General features: G+C 50.5%; 2 protein-coding genes across 2 annotated transcripts; both read left to right on the plus strand.

Annotated features, from left to right (window-relative positions):
• Nucleotides 1-1040: 1040 nt before the first annotated feature.
• KCNE2 (potassium voltage-gated channel subfamily E regulatory subunit 2) lies at nt 1041-1785 on the plus strand. The gene has a single exon (XM_063150366.1). It carries the CDS (start codon nt 1054-1056, stop codon nt 1429-1431), a length of 378 nt encoding a protein of 125 aa, XP_063006436.1. The 5' UTR covers nt 1041-1053; the 3' UTR covers nt 1432-1785.
• A 1850-nt stretch (nt 1786-3635) lies between these two features.
• Nucleotides 3636-12644, plus strand: SMIM11 (small integral membrane protein 11). The gene is made up of 5 exons (XM_063180419.1): nt 3636-3719; nt 5280-5341; nt 8932-9020; nt 10862-11041; nt 12479-12644. The coding sequence occupies exons 3-4, from the start codon at nt 9000-9002 to the stop codon at nt 11027-11029; spliced, it is 189 nt and encodes a 62-aa protein (XP_063036489.1). The 5' UTR covers nt 3636-3719; nt 5280-5341; nt 8932-8999; the 3' UTR covers nt 11030-11041; nt 12479-12644.
• Nucleotides 12645-16880: the final 4236 nt, after the last annotated feature.

Below are 16880 nucleotides of genomic sequence, written 5' to 3' on the forward strand. Positions count from 1 at the left end.
AATGGGATTTGTGTGGGAATGGGATCTGTGTGGGAATGGCTCTGGTCAGAATGGGATCTGGTGGGAATGGGATCTGGTGGGAATGGGATCAGGTGGGAAGGAATTCTGGAGGAGGATTTTCCTCTTGCGGGACACACACCTGGTTTATGGGGTCTGAGCAGCACTGGGGTCTGAATTTTGGGATAAATGGGATCAAACATGGCTTTGCAGTACCAGGCAGTGTCTCTTCCCCTTTGGGGACTGTCCCAAATGGTCCCTGAGGCCACTCCAGGGATGGAGTCTCAGCCTCCCTGTCCCTGCCATGGCTTTGTCTTGTCCTCAGGAGCAATTCTTCCTCCCTTGTGGATTCCCCTCTGTAGAGAAGGGACAGTGCCACAAACCCTGTGCCAGGGTCATGGGGGCCTTCACCAAAGTGTCCCCAGAGCAAAGGGACCTGAGGGGGCTCCAGGATGGGCAGAGGGATGGAGCAGCTCTGCTGGCAGGAAAGGCTGGCACAGCTGGCATTGCTCACCTGCACAGGAGAAGCTTTGGGCTGAGCTCAGGGTGGCCTTGCAGGGCCTGGAGGAGCCCCAGGAAAGCTGGAGAGAGACAATTGCCTGGGGATGCAGGGACAGCACCCAGGGAATGGCTGCCAGTGCCAGAGGGCAGGGCTGGGTGGGATCTTGGCAATGAGGAATTGTTCCCTGGCAGGGTGGGCAGGGCTGGCATGGAATTCCACCCCTGGATCCCTGGCAGTGCCCAAGGCCAGGTTGGACACTGGGGACAGTGGGATGTGTCCCTGCCATGGCAGGGGTGGCACTGGGTGGTTTTAAGGTCCCTTCCAGCCCAAACCATTCCATGATTCTGAGCAGGACCTCCTTGGGTCTCTGGACATACTGAACCACTCAGAGATGGGGATTCTCAGCTGAGCTAAAGCTGCACCTTCAAGAGTCAGAAGGTGATGTTACCAGATAATTGACACAACACCAACAAAATACTCCAAACCAACTCTTTTAACGCAGACATCTGATTAAAAAGAATATTTTCTTGTCTTTAGCAGCATAATTGGCCAGGATGACCAAGCTGCAGAACTTCACTTGGGCAGTGGAAGATATTTTCAAGGAAACCTTCCTCAACTACATGAACAGCTGGAGGAGGAACATGACAGAAGCAGCGGACAAACTGCAGGCTGAGGTGGCCGCTGAAAACTTTGACTACGTCATCCTGTACCTGATGGTGATGATTGGGATGTTCTCCTTCATCATCGTGGCCATCCTGGTGAGCACTGTGAAATCCAAGAGGAGGGAGCACTCCAATGACCCCTACCACCAGTACATCGTGGAGGACTGGGGGGAGAAGTACAAGAACCAGGTGCTGAACCCAGAAGATCTCAAGTGTGTGGTCCATGAAAACCTGGGGGCAAGGGATAAAACAAGCCCAGAGTCACCCTGACTTTCTGGGAAGGCCAGCAGTGAGGGATTCATGGAGCCACACAGGGGGAGCTCACTGGAATTCCAAAGAGCTGTGCAAGTGTTGATTCAATTTACACACAGGCCAATGGATAATGGAGTCCTGAGGAAACCAGTGTCATGGTTCCTGTGAGGATCTTGGGAAAGTCCAAGAAAAATTTGTGATTGTTCTTCCCTTTGATAGCCTGTCCTTTGGGAAAATAAAGCCATGACACAGGGATGACTTGATTATTTGAGCATTTTTTAAATCCACAAACAGATCTGGATGTTCCCACCTCAGAATAACTGTGAATTACTGCTGGTCAAAAGTGCCAATTTAGATCCAAACTGTGTGACTTAAAACCACTTGAAAAATAACCTGAAAATATCCAGTAAATTCTCCAATCTCCACACACTGACTGAAGAAGGAATTGGGGAACTGTGAAAAACGCCAATCACTTGTTTTTAAAATTTTAAAAGTTTAATAGTAATAAAATGGTTATAAAAATAGCAATACAATTAGAGTAATAATAATTTGAACAATTTGAATTAGGACAATATGAGACAATAAAAACAAAGAATTACAGACAGTCTGGGTACCTTTTTCTGGGCATCACAAGCCCGAAAAAGGACCCACGTTAACAGAGGATTAACCCTTAACAACAATAACCTGTTGCATATTCATACAGCTCATCCATGATGCATAAATTCCATTCAAACACAGGATTCTGGCTGGTCATCTCTTCCTCTAAATCCTAGCAGCGCCTTTGAGGTGGGAAGAAGTTCATTTCTTGTGATAATGGAGCAATAAATTCTTTTTCTCTGAAAGATTCAGGTGTCCTGTGGCTGCTGTCTCACTGCAAGTCCTTTCTTTAAAAAAAAGTATCTTACATAGCATCGTTTCTATTTGAACATTTCTTATAACCTAAAACTATATTTAACACACTACTTAAGAGAATTAATACAGCATTACTCTCTCACACAACACATATAATATTCATTTGAATATTTGTGAAAAGCCAATCATAAAATAGGCATTTTTCACAGGAATGAATCACAGGAGGGACCTGATACCTGCACACACTCACTCCTGACTCCTTTTTAGTGATCCCCATTTTTGCTCATGTTAAATAATAAATGACACAGAGCTTCTTTTCTTTGGGAGCCTGTGGCTTGTCTTGGACACAGATTTGGAGATTTGAGCTGATGCCACCACTCTGTAGATGTGCTGGAGGTGCAAAAGAAGCACAAGCAGCAGGCTGGAGGAAGGGATTGTCTTCTGTGCTCGTGTGAGAGCTGACCTGCAGAGCTGCCCCTGGATCATCACCAGACAAAGGTGGAGCTGCACAGGAGAAGCTCCAGGGAGAGCTCAGAGCCCCTGCCAGGGCCTGAAGGGGCTCCAGGGGAGCTGCAGAGGGACTTCTCACATAGAAATGCATTGACAGGACATGGGGAAATAGCCTTAAATTGAAGGAGGGCAGGTTTATGTCAGATGTTAGGAAGAAATTCTTTAGTGTGAGGGTGGTGAGGCCCTGACACAAGCTGCCCACAGAGAGGACGTGCACTCCACATTCCTGCAAATGTTTAAGGCCAGGCTGGACAGGGCTTGGAGCAGTCTGGGACAGTGGAAGATATCCAGGCTGCTCCAAGCTCCAGCGTCCAGCCTGGCCTTGGGCACTGCCAGGGATCCAGGGACACCCTGTGCCAAGGCCTGTCCACCCTCCCGGGAGAAAATTTTTCCTAATATCTGACCTAAACCCGTAATTTTTCACTTTGAGGCCATCCCCTGTGTGCTGTCCCTGCATCCCCTGGCAATTGTCTCTCTCCAGCTTTCCTGGGGCTCCTCCAGGCCCTGCAAGGCCACCCTGAGCTCAGCCCAAAGCTTCTCCTGTATAGGTGAACAATGCCAGCTGTGCCAGCCTTTCCTGCCAGCAGAGCTGCTCCATCCCTCTGCCCATCCTGGAGCCTCCTCTGGGCTCTGCAGCAGCTCCAGCTCCTCCCTGGCTGGGGCAGCTCTGCAGCTGGGAAATCACCTGAGGGGCACAGGGACACAATCCCAATCCCAACCATATCCCAATCCCCAGATGGGGGCACGGGGGTCTCCGGGACTTCTCCGCGGTCCCTGCCGGAGCTGTTTTATGGCAGAACTGTTAAATCTGAGGGAGAAAAGCGGGGCCCCGCCATGCCCAGCGCGGCAGCCGAGCGGGCGGAGCGGCCCCGGCCGGGCCCGGCGCTGCCGCTGCCGGGAGCTCCGTGAGGGAGCGCCGCCCCCGCTGCCATGGCCGCCCGCAGGTAGGACCGGCCTGGGCCCCTTCCTTTCTTCCTTCCTTCGCTTCCTTCTTCCCTTCTCTCCCCTCACGGCCCCGCGGGGCTCCGGCAGACTCCGGCCCGCATCGCCGCCGGCCCCGAGCGCCCCGCTCCCCGCAGCCTCGGCCGCTCCGCGAGGCCGGGCCCGCTGTCTGCCCTGCCCTCCCCGGCCTTCCTCTGTCCCTTCTCCCCCGCCTCCTTGCCCTCCAGGCCTCGTCCTTTCCCTACGACCCCCCTCCTGTCTAATCCACCCTCCCTTTCCTCTCTCCAGTCCCTTCCGTGTTGCTCACCCCGCTTTCCTCCATCTCCAGCCCCTCTTTGCCCTCCAGCCGCCCTTGCTCTCAGTCCCCTTGTTCCGTTGTTCTCCAGCCTCCTCCTTGCTCTCCAGCCCCGTTACTTGATATTCGCCTTTCCCTCCTTGTTCACCAGCCCCCTTTCCTAGTATTCCATCGCTTTTCTTCCTTTCCAGGCCCTCTATTCTTGTTCTCCACTCCTTGCCTTTCCCCTCAGCCTCCCCCTCCTTATCCTCCCCTTACTCTGCAGCCCCCATTTCTTGTTCTCCAGCCCCCATTTCTTGTTCTCCAGCCTCCATTTCTTGTTCTCCAGCCCCCCTTCCTTGCTCTCCAGCCCCCCTTACTTGATATCCACCTTTCTCTCCTTGTTCACCAGCCCCCTTTTCTGGTTCTCCATCGCCTTCCTTCCTCTCCAGGCCCTCCATTCTTGTTCTCCGCTCCCTGCCTTTCCCCCTCCTTATTCTCCAGCCCCCATGAAGGTTCTCCAGTACCTCCTCCTTTCTCTTCAGCCCCAACTCCTTTTTCCCCCCTTACTGTCCAGCCCCTATTCCTTGTTCTCCAGCTCCCATTCCTTGTTCTCCAGCCCCCATTCCTTGTTCTCCAGTATCCCTCCTTTCTCTCCAGCCCCCATTCCTTGTTCTCCAGTATCCCTCCCTTCTCTCCAGCATCCATTTCTTGTTCTCCAGTATCCCTCCTTTCTCTTCAGCCCCCATTCCTTGTTCTCCAGTATCCCTCCTTTCTCTTCAGCCCCCATTTCTTGTTCTCCAGTATCCCTCCTTTCTCTCCAGCCCACCCTTCCTTGCTCTCCACCCCCTCCCTTTCTTGCTTTCCACCTCCCTCCTTGTTCCCCAGTCCCTTCCTTCTGCTCCAGCCCAGGACAGAGCTGGGCTGGGATCCAGGGAATTGTCTGCCCACCCTTCCTAATTCCCAATATCCCATCCATCCCTGCCCTCTGGCAGTCTAAAACCATTGCCCCTTGTCTTGGCACTCTCTGCCCATGTAAAAAAGTCCCTCTCACTCCTTTTCAGCACTGGAAGGGGCTCTAAGGTCTCCCTGGAATTGTCCCTTCTCCAGGCTGGACAATCCCAGTTCTCCAGCCTCTTTCCAGAGCAGAGGGGCTCCAATTTTGGGATCATCTTTGTGATGCCATGGTGGGAGAGTCAGATGTGCCCCTGGCATTTCTGGGTTTGGTTTGATTTTAATCCAGCCAATGTGAATGAAACATCCCATCTACTTTGTTCCTGTTTTCCAGAGTTTGGAGTATGTGAGGAGCTGCCAGAGGAATCACTCATATTTTAATTTCTGCTTCATCAGGTATGAAGATCTTGATGGTTTTTTCAATTGTTTTGATGTTGCTTGAGTTGGAACCTTGAGTTGATCCAAAATCAGAATCAGAATCAGGTGTGGGTTGGAAGGGACCTTAAAGATCATGTCATTCCAAGCCTGCCATGAGCAGGGACACCTCCAGAGTCCCATCCAGCCTGGCCTTGGTCAGTTATATTATATTATATTATATTATATTATATTATATTATATTATATTATATTATATTATATTATATTATATTATATTATATTATATTATATTATATTATATTAACAATAATAAATATAAAAGATAATATAATATAATATAATATAATATAATATAATATAATATAATATAATATAATATAATATAATATAAATTATTATTATAATCATCATTATATTTTATTATTTTGGTTTTTTATTATTATATATTATTCTGTGCGTCTAAAACTGAATCTGCCAAGCACCCAACCCTGCACACACTGCCCAGAATATGTGACTGTCACCCAACAGTTCACACAGACACACACACACACACACACACACACACACACACACACACACCTGGCCCTGACCGGCCAAGGAAACCAAACCCCATCACTGTGGGTAAACAGTCTCCATATTTCATTCTGCTTTTGCACAAACACAAGCACAGCAAATGAGATAAAAATTGTTTTTCCTTTCTCTGAGGTTTAGACAATATTTCTGAAACCCAGAAATATTCTTGGGAAGAGTTGTGCCTTGCTTTTCTCTGTGAGGAGAAAAGTGGGGCTGCATAAAACCTCAGAGGGTGCCTGGCAGTGCAGTGCCAGGGAATCCCTGCCAGCCTGGGGCTGTTTGATCCCAGCTCTGGAGCAGCTGCCAGGCAATCCCTGCTGCTGCTGTCCCTGCTCAAGGAGCAGCTGAGGGATGGATGGATGGATGGATGGATGGATGGATGGATGGATGGATGGATGGATGGATGGATGGATGGATGGATGGATGGATGGATGATGGATGGATGGATGGATGGAGCAGTGCCCTTGTGTGGGGCCCAGCCCTGGCATTTCCCTGGGCAGGGAACAATGCCTGCCTGTGGATGTGTGCCCTGCTCCTTTCTGTGCCTTATCTCCTCAGGAAGGGCAAACACTCCATTCCAGCTGTTGATTTAAGATATCCCAGCCTGGAAAAAGCAGCGTTGGGGCTCTTTGTGCTCTTGCACTGGTGACCTCAGTGCTCACAAGTGGTGGTTTTTAAGTGTGAAGGGAATCCTGGAGTGGTTTGGATTGGAAGGGATTTCAAAGCCCATCCATGGGCAGGGGCACCTTGCACTAATCCCAGGCTGCTCCCAGCCCCAGTGTCCAACCTGGCCCTGGGCTTTCAAATCCTCCCCTTTCCCCACTTTCTCCCCTCTTCCCACTTTGTTCTCCCTGCCCCGTGCTGCTTTTTATCAGTCCTGAGGTTTCCACTGGACTTCATAAGGGCTGGGATCAGAGGGGGGCTGGAAAAGCCAGGGGAGGGTGGTGGGATGTGGGAATGCAGCCTGCATTGGAGGGAGCAGTGACATTCCCACTGCACAGGACACTGTGGGGACAGAGCAGCACAGGGGGCAGCTCTGGGAAACTTCCTGGGATTGCAGCAAACATGGAAAGAGACTTTGGGCAAGGGGTGCAGGGACAGCACCCAGGGAATGGCCTCAAGCTGAAGGAGGGCAGGGCTGGGTGGGATCCTGGCCATGAGGAATTGTTCCCTGGCAGGGTGGGCAGGGCTGGCATGGAATCCATCCCTGGCAGTGCCCAAGGCCAGGCTGGGCACTGGGGACAGTGGGAGGTGTCCCTGCCATGGCAGGGGAGGATCCCCAAGGTCCTTCCAAGCCAGACCATTCCATGGTTCCATGGAGTGAGGACACATTCCCTTGGAGGTGTGACAGCAGTGGCTGCTCACAGCCACCCTGACATTTCCTCAGCAGGAGAAGGAGCTGCACTACAGGATCAGCACAGGAACTGATGGACAGGAATTTGCTGGTGGCTGCCACTCCAGGGCGTTGGTACAGCTGGGGCTTGGTCACTCGGGAGGAGTGTGAATGTTTGCAGAGGGGTCTCAGCACAGTGAGAGGGAAAAGGAGAAAAGGAGAAGAGAGGGTGCTCTGGCTGGAGAAATTAGAAAATCTCCCCAGAAACTGAGCTGCAAGCACTTTTAATTTCTGCAGGGAGCTCAGCAGCTGCTCTCTGCTGTGGTGCTGATTGATCCAGCCCAGCTTTTCACGGTGCTGGAGTGTTCTCTCCTGCTTTGCCACTCTTGCTCCATGGACAGAAAAGGCCTCCAGGGGTTGATTTGGATTCCAGCAGCTGAGCAGAGAGCCCAGGGCAGTGCTGTGTGTGCTGCAGCCTTTCCATCCCAGCAGTTCAGCTCTGCAGTGCTTGGTGGTGAGCGCTCAGGGCTCCAGGGACTGCTTGCTTTGCTCACCTCTATATTTGTAAACTGTTAGTGTGGAGAATTCAATTTATCAGTCACAGGGGATTGAGAAGTTAGAGGATTCATTCGATGTTCAGGCTCCAAACAGAGCGGGTGGGCTTGGGAACCCTCAGGGGAGCCCCAGGGCAGCTCCTGAGTGTCCCTGAGTCCAGCAGGGGCAGCACACCCAGCCCTGCTCCCCATGTTCTGCACGGGCACTGCCAGGGTGTGCAATTGCAGCCCAGCACCTGCCCTGGGCTGTCACTGCCCTGGCCCTGAGCTCGCTGGCACTGCTGGGGATGAGCCCTCCCAGGCAGGGGGGGAATCTGCAGCTTGCCTAATTCTCCTTCCCTTTCTGTTTCTCCAGGAGTTCATTCTGCTTTGGTTTTCATTTCTCCAGGAGTTCATTCTGCTTTATTTCCCATTTCTCCAAGAGTTCATTCTGCTTTGTTTTTCATTTCTGCAAGAGTTAATTCTGCTTTGGTTTTCATTTCTCCAGGAGTTAATTCTGCTTTATTTTCCATTTCTCCAGGAGTTAATTCTGCTTTATTTCCCATTTCTCCAAGAGTTCATTCTGCTTTTATTTCCCATTTCTCCAAGAGTTAATTCTGCTTTGTTTTTCATTTCTGCAAGAGTTAATTCTGCTTTATTTTCCATTTCTCCAAGAGTTAATTCTGCTTTGGTTTTCATTTCTGCAAGAGTTAATTCTGCTTTATTTTCCATTGCTCCAAGAGTTAATTCTGCTTTGGTTTTCATTTCTCCAAGAGTTAATTCTGCTTTATTTCCCATTTTCCAAGAGTTAATTCTGCTTTATTTTCCATTTCTCCAGGAGTTAATTCTGCTTTATTTCCCATTTCTCCAAGAGTTAATTCTGCTTTGTTTTTCATTTCTGCAAGAGTTAATTCTGCTTTGTTTTTCATTTCTGCAAGAGTTAATTCTGCTTTATTTCCCATTTCTCCAAGAGTTCATTCTGCTTTTATTTCCATTTCTCCAAGAGTTAATTCTGCTTTGGTTTTTATTTCTCCAAGAGTTCATTCTGCTTTTATTTCCCATTTCTCCAAGAGTTCATTCTGCTTTTATTTCCCATTTCTCCAAGAGTTAGTTCTGCTTTGTTTCCCATTTTCCAAGAGTTAAATCTGCTTTGTTTTCTGTGTCTCCAAGATGCTCCTGCCCTGCCCTGTGCCTCCAGGAGTGTGACCCCCCCAGTCCTGGGGCTGCCCACAGCTGAGATGGTGGCCTTCAACTGGAAGGTGAGCCTGGGGCAGGTTCCCACAGCAAAGCAGGGATTGCTGCTCCTTCCATGGTCTGGGTGGGATCTGATGGTTCCCTTTCCCATGGGAGGGTTCCCAAATCAGGGATTGCTGCTCCTTCCATGGTCTGGGTGGGATCTGATGGTTCCTTTTCCCATGGGAGGGTTCCCAAATCAGGGATTGCTGCTCCTTCCATGGTCTGGGTGGGATCTGATGGTTCCTTTTCCCATGGGAGGGTTCCCAAATCAGGGATTGCTGCTCCTTCCATGGGGATGTGTTGGGTGGGATCTGATGGTTCCTTTTCCAGGGCAGGGTTGTTTAACCCCCACCCTCTCAGGGACAGGGGATTTGGGGATTTCTTCTTGTCCTTCCTTGCCCATTTTAGACCTGAGCTCTGCTCAGCCCTGCTGCTCCTGCCTTTCCTCTTCCCAGGTTTTTCTCTGGCTGCTCTTCCCTCAGCTGCTTTTGTTACTGGAGGGGAATTTCTTCCACTGTGTTTTTGGGGTGTTGGGGTCATTGTGTCAGGGTTGGAGCAGGTTCCTCCTGCATGGAGCTGTTGGAACAAGTCCATGGAGGCTCCAGGGTGGGCAGAGGGATGGAGCAGCTCTGCTGGCAGGAAAGGCTGGCACAGCTGGCATTGTTCACCTGCACAGGAGAAGCTTTGGGCTGAGCTCAGGGTGGCCTTGCAGGGCCTGGAGGAGCCCCAGGAAAGCTGGAGAGAGACAATTGCCAGGGGATGCAGGGACAGCACCCAGGGAATGGCTGCCAGTGCCAGAGGGCAGGGCTGGGTGGGATCCTGGCAATGAGGAATTGTTCCCTGGCAGGGTGGGCAGGGCTGGCATGGAATTCCATCCCTGGATCCCTGGCAGTGCCCAAGGCCAGGCTGGGCACTGGGGACAGTGGGAGGTGTCCCTGCCATGGATCTGGATGAACTCTGAAATCCCTTCCAGCCCAAACCATTCCAGGACTCTGTCATTAACAATTTGAGCTCATTAAATCAAACTTTCCCCCTGCCCTGGTGAGGCAGAGCTGCTGCCTCTGTGCTTTTGGGGACACGGACAGAGCCTGGTGCTGTTTTCCAAGCTCCCTGCTGGTGCAGGGACACAAGGCTTGGCCTCAGTTCAGAGCTTTGGTGTGTCCTGACAGCTCTGGGAGCTCCTGAGGGAGCAGGGGGAATTCCAGGTTCAGATTTAGCACAGAACCTTGGAATATCCTGCTGGGAAGGGACCACAGGGATCACCCAGTGCAGACCCCAACAACCCCACCCCATCCCTGGGGGCTGCTCCGTGCCCACCACCCATCTGCATTGCATTTTCCTCTCCAAGTTTATATTTTTATAGCATTGGAACAGTCTGTGCAGCTCCAGCCATTCAGCAATCCTTGGATTTTTCCCTTTTCTCCCAGTTTCAGGTCATTTATCTGCCCCTTCCATTTCTCAGCAGGTTCATTACAGAATTGCTGTGAGTTAAGATTTCCTGGGGTGTTTTTGGGGATCCCATCTGAGAGCTGATCCCCAGGGATCCTTCACCTGTGAGGATTCTTCAGCAGCTTTTCCACTTGCACAATTTCCCTAAAATACCCAGCTTTTCCCTTTTTCCAGCTCCAGATGGTGCAAATATTGCTGGAAAATGAGCAAAAGGAGTTCAGGACTTGAGGGAAATGGTTTTTTTTTTTTTTTTTGCTTTGTTGCTCTGCCTGGTTTAATTTCCCACACAAATAAAAAACCATGGTGAGAGAGGAGCATTAATATTGGAATGGAAGATAACAGAGCATCCCTATAAATTAAATTTTAATTGTCCAAGTGTTCCAGAAGTGCCTAAACAGATTCTTTGGCATTGCAGGCTCTGGAGAACTTCCCACTGCTGATGTACATTTTGGCAGCTAAAACATTGATCCTTTGCTTGGCCTTTGCTGGAGTCAAAATGTACCAGAGCAAGAAAATTGAGGAGAAACTGAAGAGGGAACGTGAGGAGAAACTGAAAGCAGAAGCAGAGAAGAAGGATGAGTGAAGAGTGCCTCAGGTGTGGAACTGATTGGGCTTGGACATTGTTAATCCCAGTGGGATTGAGTTGGATTTGGATCCCAAAATGAGCTCCTGGGATGTTTCAGGGATTTGCTGTCTCATTTTCTGTGGGACTTGCGTGAGCCACCGTCCTGTTTGAGGGTGCTTGAGCACAACGTTCCCTCTCTGGTTTTATCTGCCTGGTGCACAAAGAGAGGGATAAATTGGGAAGAACTGCAGGGGAGCAGGCAGGCAGGATGCTGCAATCAGAGCTCTGGGCTTGAAGGCACAAAATAAAGAGAGAAAATAAATAATCAGCCCATTTCTAGAGGAGTGAAATCATTGCAGCTTGGGGAGGGTTTAGCTGGAAAGGGCAAATCCCACACCTGGAATTCCCAAAGGGACAGGTTCTGCCCTGGAACATCCACCATGTAGAATTCCCTGGGAAAAATGCACATTTTTCTGCTTGAAAGAGCAAAATGAACATGACAAAATCCCCTAAATTTGGGGTTTTCATTCTGAAATTCCCGAGTTCCTGCCCTCTGTTTCCAAGGCTGAAGCAATCCCTGCATTCTTGGAGCAGATCCATGAGCAGAGTGAGTCCTGCCTGCTGCTTGGATTCTATTCCCTGCCTTGCTTGTCATTTTTGGAGCAGTTTGCTTCACTTCTCCCTGTTCTGCAGCAAAATGGGAATTCTATTCCTGCCTGCCCTTTGGAAGCTCAGTGGGAGTTTGATGTCATGTTGTTCTTTATTGAAATAAAATCTTATTTCCCTTTCTGAGGTCATCCCCTCCCATCTAAAGACACTTCAAATCTTTCCTCAATTTTATTTCCACCCAGCCACTCTTTTATTCCCTTTATTCCCAAGGACTGGGAATGGTGCCTAGAAATGAGGCCCTGGGAATAACCACGGGAACAAAGATTTTTCTATTTACACACAAAAAAAACCAAAAACAAAACAACAAAAAAAAAAACTCAGCAAAACCAAAGGGGTTTTTCATGCTTCCAGCAGGTTCAGGACTTGGCTTTGGGGCAGATTTTGGGCACTTCCCTGGCAAAGGAAAGGTTGTGCAGGGCTGGGAGCAGCCTGGGACAGTGGGCAATGTCCCTGCCCGTGGATGGGATGAGCTTTAAGATGCCTCTAACCCAAACCAGCCCTGCATATTTTGGGGTTCTGTGCAGTTTTATCCCAGGGAATTCTGTTTGGCAAACCCCACAGCTCCAGGATCATCCCACAAACCCTCAGTGCCCAGCAGGTGACGCCACCCTTGGTGTTAAAACCTCTCTGGTTCCACAGAAATTCCCTTCCCGGTCCCCAGAGGTGCCCTGTCCTTGCTGAACTCTGGGATTCAGAGGGAGGAATTCCCCCATGGAGCTGTTCCCAGCTCCAGGGGTGCTCTGTGAACACAGGAGCTCCTGTCCCTGCTCTTCTCACTGCTCTGTCCCCACCCTGCAGGTTCCTGGTGTTGGATTCCCCTCCCAGCAGGATGAAGCCTTCCTGGAAAAGAAGGATGGGGTAACCTCAGAGTGACACTTCAGTTATCTCTGGTTTTATATGTACAAAGCAGCTGAGCCTCTATTTATGCAATAAAAAAAAAAAATGTCTTTGTTTAAAAAATAAACGTGGGTGCTGCTTCCTCAAAGGGTTGGAGCTGCAGGGGAGGATCAGCTGCAAGGAGGTGGCTGGGGTGGAAGAGGAGAAGGGAAAAATGGAGGAGAAAAATGCTCTGGATGCATCCTGGAGGCTCCAAGGCTCAAGGAGAGGCAGAAGGAAGGGGAGAGGGCTCAGTGCAGATTTGCAGCTGCTTCCTGCAGGGGCCAGGCTGTGGGGCCTGCCTGGAATCAGGAGGGCAATCCCAGCAGAGGAGCAGCTCCAGGCTCCTGGTGCATCCAGCACTTCCTTGGGCCCATGGGGATCACAGGAGGGGTCTCATGGCAGGAATTTTATCCCAAAAAAATCTCTTTGGTGGTTCCCTGTTCTCTGCTCAGCCCGGGGCAGCTGTTCCTGCCTCTGCTGTGGCACCAAATCCTGGAGATCTTGGGCGTGGAGTCCTGGAATGGTTTGGGTTTTTCCAGTGCAGTGAGGAGAGGAGAGGAGAGAAGAGAAAGCTGGAGAAGCCCTGAGCTCAGCCCTCACCTGAGCAGGGAGCACTGGGGATGCTCAGGGAGCTCCCTGGAAGTGCAGGGATGTTCAAATCTCCCTTTTCCTGCTGTCTCCTTGGAGACTGGAGAAGAAATGTAGTGCAGAAAGGCATTCTTCCCAGCCCAGAGAAATGTCCTGCAGTGCAATACCCTGCTGGATCCTAGAGAAATGCCCTGGGTCCCAGAGAAAGGCCCTGGATCCCAGAGAAAGGCCCTGGATCCTACAGAAATGCTCTGGATCCTACAGAAATGCTCTGGATCCTACAGAAATGCCCTGGATCCTGGAGAAATGCCCTGGATCCTACAGAAATGCCCTGGATCCTACAGAAATGCCCTGGATCCTACAGAAATGCCCTGGATCCTACAGAAATGCTCTGGATCCTACAGAAATGCCCTGGATCCTGGAGAAATGCCCTGGATCCTACAGAAATGCCCTGGATCCTGGAGAAATGCCCTGGATCCTGGAGAAATGCCCTGGATCCTGGAGAAATGCTCTGGATCCTGGAGAAATGCCCTGGATCCTACAGAAATGCCCTGGATCCTGGAGAAATGCCCTGGATCCTACAGAAATGCCCTGGATCCTGGAGAAATGCCCTGGATCCTGGAGAAATGCCCTGGATCCTACAGAAATGCCCTGGATCCTACAGAAATGCTCTGGATCCTGGAGAAATGCCCTGGATCCTGGAGAAATGCCCTGGATCCTACAGAAATGCTCTGGATCCTACAGAAATGCCCTGGATCCTACAGAAATGCTCTGGATCCTGGAGAAATGCCCTGGATCCCGGAGAAATGCTCTGGATCCTACAGAAATGCCCTGGATCCTACAGAAATGCTCTGGATCCTACAGAAATGCCCTGGATCCTGGAGAAATGCCCTGGATCCTACAGAAATGCCCTGGATCCTACAGAAATGCCCTGGATCCTGGAGAAATGCCCTGGATCCTGGAGAAATGCCCTGGATCCTACAGAAATGCCCTGGATCCTACAGAAATGCTCTGGATCCTGGAGAAATGCCCTGGATCGTGGAGAAATTCCCTGGATCCTACAGAAATGCCCTGGATCCTACAGAAATGCCCTGGATCTTAGGGAAATGCCCTGGATCCTGGAGAAATGCTCTGGATCCTACAGAAATGCTTTAGATCCTGGAGAAATGCTCTGGATCCTACAGAAATGCTCTGGATCCTACAGAAATGCCCTGGATCCTACAGAAATGCTCTGGATCCTACAGAAATGCTTTAGATCCTGGAGAAATGCCCTGGATCCTACAGAAATGCTCTGGATCCTACAGAAATGCCCTGGATCCTACAGAAATGCCCTGGATCCTACAGAAATGCTCTGGATCCTACAGAAATGCTCTGGATCCTGGAGAAATGCCCTGGATCCTACAGAAATGCCCTGGATCCTGTAGAAATGCCCTGGATCCTGGAGAAATGCCCTGGATCCTACAGAAATGCCCTGGATCCTACAGAAATGCTCTGGATCCTACAGAAATGCCCTGGATCCTGGAGAAATGCTCTGGATCCTACAGAAATGCCCTGGATCCCAGAGAAATGCCCTGGATCCTGGAGAAATGCCCTGGATCCCGGAGAAATGCCCTGGATCCTATAGAAATGCCCTGGATCCTGGAGAAATGCCCTGGATCCTGGAGAAATGCCCTGGATCCCGGAGAAATGCTCTGGATCCCGGAGAAATGCCCTGGATCCTACAGAAATGCCCTGGATCCTGGAGAAATGCCCTGGATCCTGGAGAAATGCCCTGGATCCTACAGAAATGCCCTGGATCCTACAGAAATGCCCTGGATCCTGGGGAAATGCATGCCAAGGTGAACTGGGGGGGTTTGAATTCGGTTCCTGGGGTGGCACAGCTGTCCAGAGTAGATTTTTCTATAAAAAAAATAAATAATAGTGATGAGAATTTTTTTTTTTGCTTTTCAGCTACTGTTTTGTGAGCAGAAATCACAATCTCCCTTTGCAGCCCCATTTACCACCAAAGCCACTGGGCACCATTTAGCACCCAAAGCAATCAAGTCTGGCTTAAATTCGCCCCTGCCAAAGGTGTGCAAGAAAGGAATTTAAGCTCATTTTTTGCCCCTGAATATGGGGGACGGAGCTGTGAGGAGTCTCCTCAGAAATCCTGCAAATTCCTGCACATTCTCTGCAGCCAAATCAGAAAAACCTTTGCAGGTAAAAGACTTCACATCTACTCCAGCCTGATTTTTAGAATCCCAGAGTGGTTTGGGGTGAAAAGGATTTTAAGGATCTTCCAGTGCCACCCCTGCCATGGCAGGGACACCTCCCACTGTCCCCAGTGCCCAGCCTGGCCTTGGGCACTGCCAGGGATGCAGGGGCAGCCCCAGCTGCTCTGGGAATTCCATCCCAGCCAGGAATTTCCTCCCAATATCCCACCCAGCCCTGCCTTCCTCCTGCTTGAGGCATTCCTAAATTTCAGTGTGACGTCAGAGCTTTGGGATGGGGGATATCCAACAATTTCCAGGATAAGAGAAGGTCTTGTGCAGTCCTGTCCCTTCCCAAAGTGCTCCATGGCTGTTCCCAGTGCTGTCCCCAAACAGCCCCAAGGCTGTTCCCTGCTGTTCACGGGGACTTTGAGCTGTGCTCTCACAGCTCCCGGGTGATTTCACCTTTGGGAGCCCCTTGTGCCACATCTTGAACGAGAAAACTCTGCTGACACTGGGGGGAGACAGCAGCTCAGCTTTGCTGCAGTTCCTCCTTCGGAGAGCAGCTGAGGGCCTGGAATTCTGAAAGAATCCTCAAATCCCCGGGGCTGGCACAGCCCTGCCAGCCCATGGAGTGCCAGCTGTGCCCCGTGGGCACCTTGTCCCCAGCCCAGAGCACTCAGTGCCGCCTCCAGGCCTTCCTTGCACACAGAAAGGATTTTATGGTTAAAAACACGTTTAAAAGAGGAAAAGAAGATTCAGTTCGGTTTAATTTGTGAGAGAGAAGAGGCGGCAAGGATAGAGGGCCTTGGAGTTCTTGGTGTGTCCCAGAATCATCAGGGTGGGAAGAGCCCTCCAGGATCATCCAGTGCCACCGTCAGCCCAAAGGCTGTCCCCAGGGGCCACATCAACACCGGAGGATCTGCTCAGGAACCCGTGGAAATATTCCCATCCCAAACAACGAGCCAGGTCACTGTGGTGCCTACAGAGCACAGGGCCTCTCCTCCTCCCCAGCTCCATAAAATTCCTCTTTTCCAAAGCGGGGTTCAGGCTGTGCCTCCCTTGCACAGCTCTGTGTTTCTGACATTGCCATTGTCACCAGTGCCAAGTGTTGAAGACACAAAATAAAAAGAGTAAAATTTAAAACTGGCCTCTAAATTTCCAATGTTTGCACCTTTAGGGTTCCTTTTATTCACGTGAACGCTGTGTGGGTTTAAACCAAAGCTGCAATCCCTGTGGAGGGATCAGGGAAGGAGCTGTTGGGATGTGAGGGGAAGCAAACCAAACTCTGCCAGGTTCTGAGGTGAATCAAGTGGCTGCTGGCATAGGGAGCTCAGGGCTCTGGGCTTTCTGAAGTCTTAAAATGAAAATACGAATTTTCAACAGGGTAGTTTTGTCATTAGACTTTAGCTGAGATAAGCTCAGCTTTATTTTAGTCCCACTGAAAGCTTTTAGTCTGAGACTTGTGCCAGAGTCAGCCCAGGCTGGGGCTGGAGGGAGGCAGAGCTCCCTGAGCAGCATCCCAAGGCATCCCATCCAAACAG

Source organism: Melospiza melodia, chromosome 2 (genome assembly GCF_035770615.1).
Source record: "Melospiza melodia melodia isolate bMelMel2 chromosome 2, bMelMel2.pri, whole genome shotgun sequence".
In the NCBI taxonomy this organism is placed as follows: domain Eukaryota; kingdom Metazoa; phylum Chordata; class Aves; order Passeriformes; family Passerellidae; genus Melospiza; species Melospiza melodia.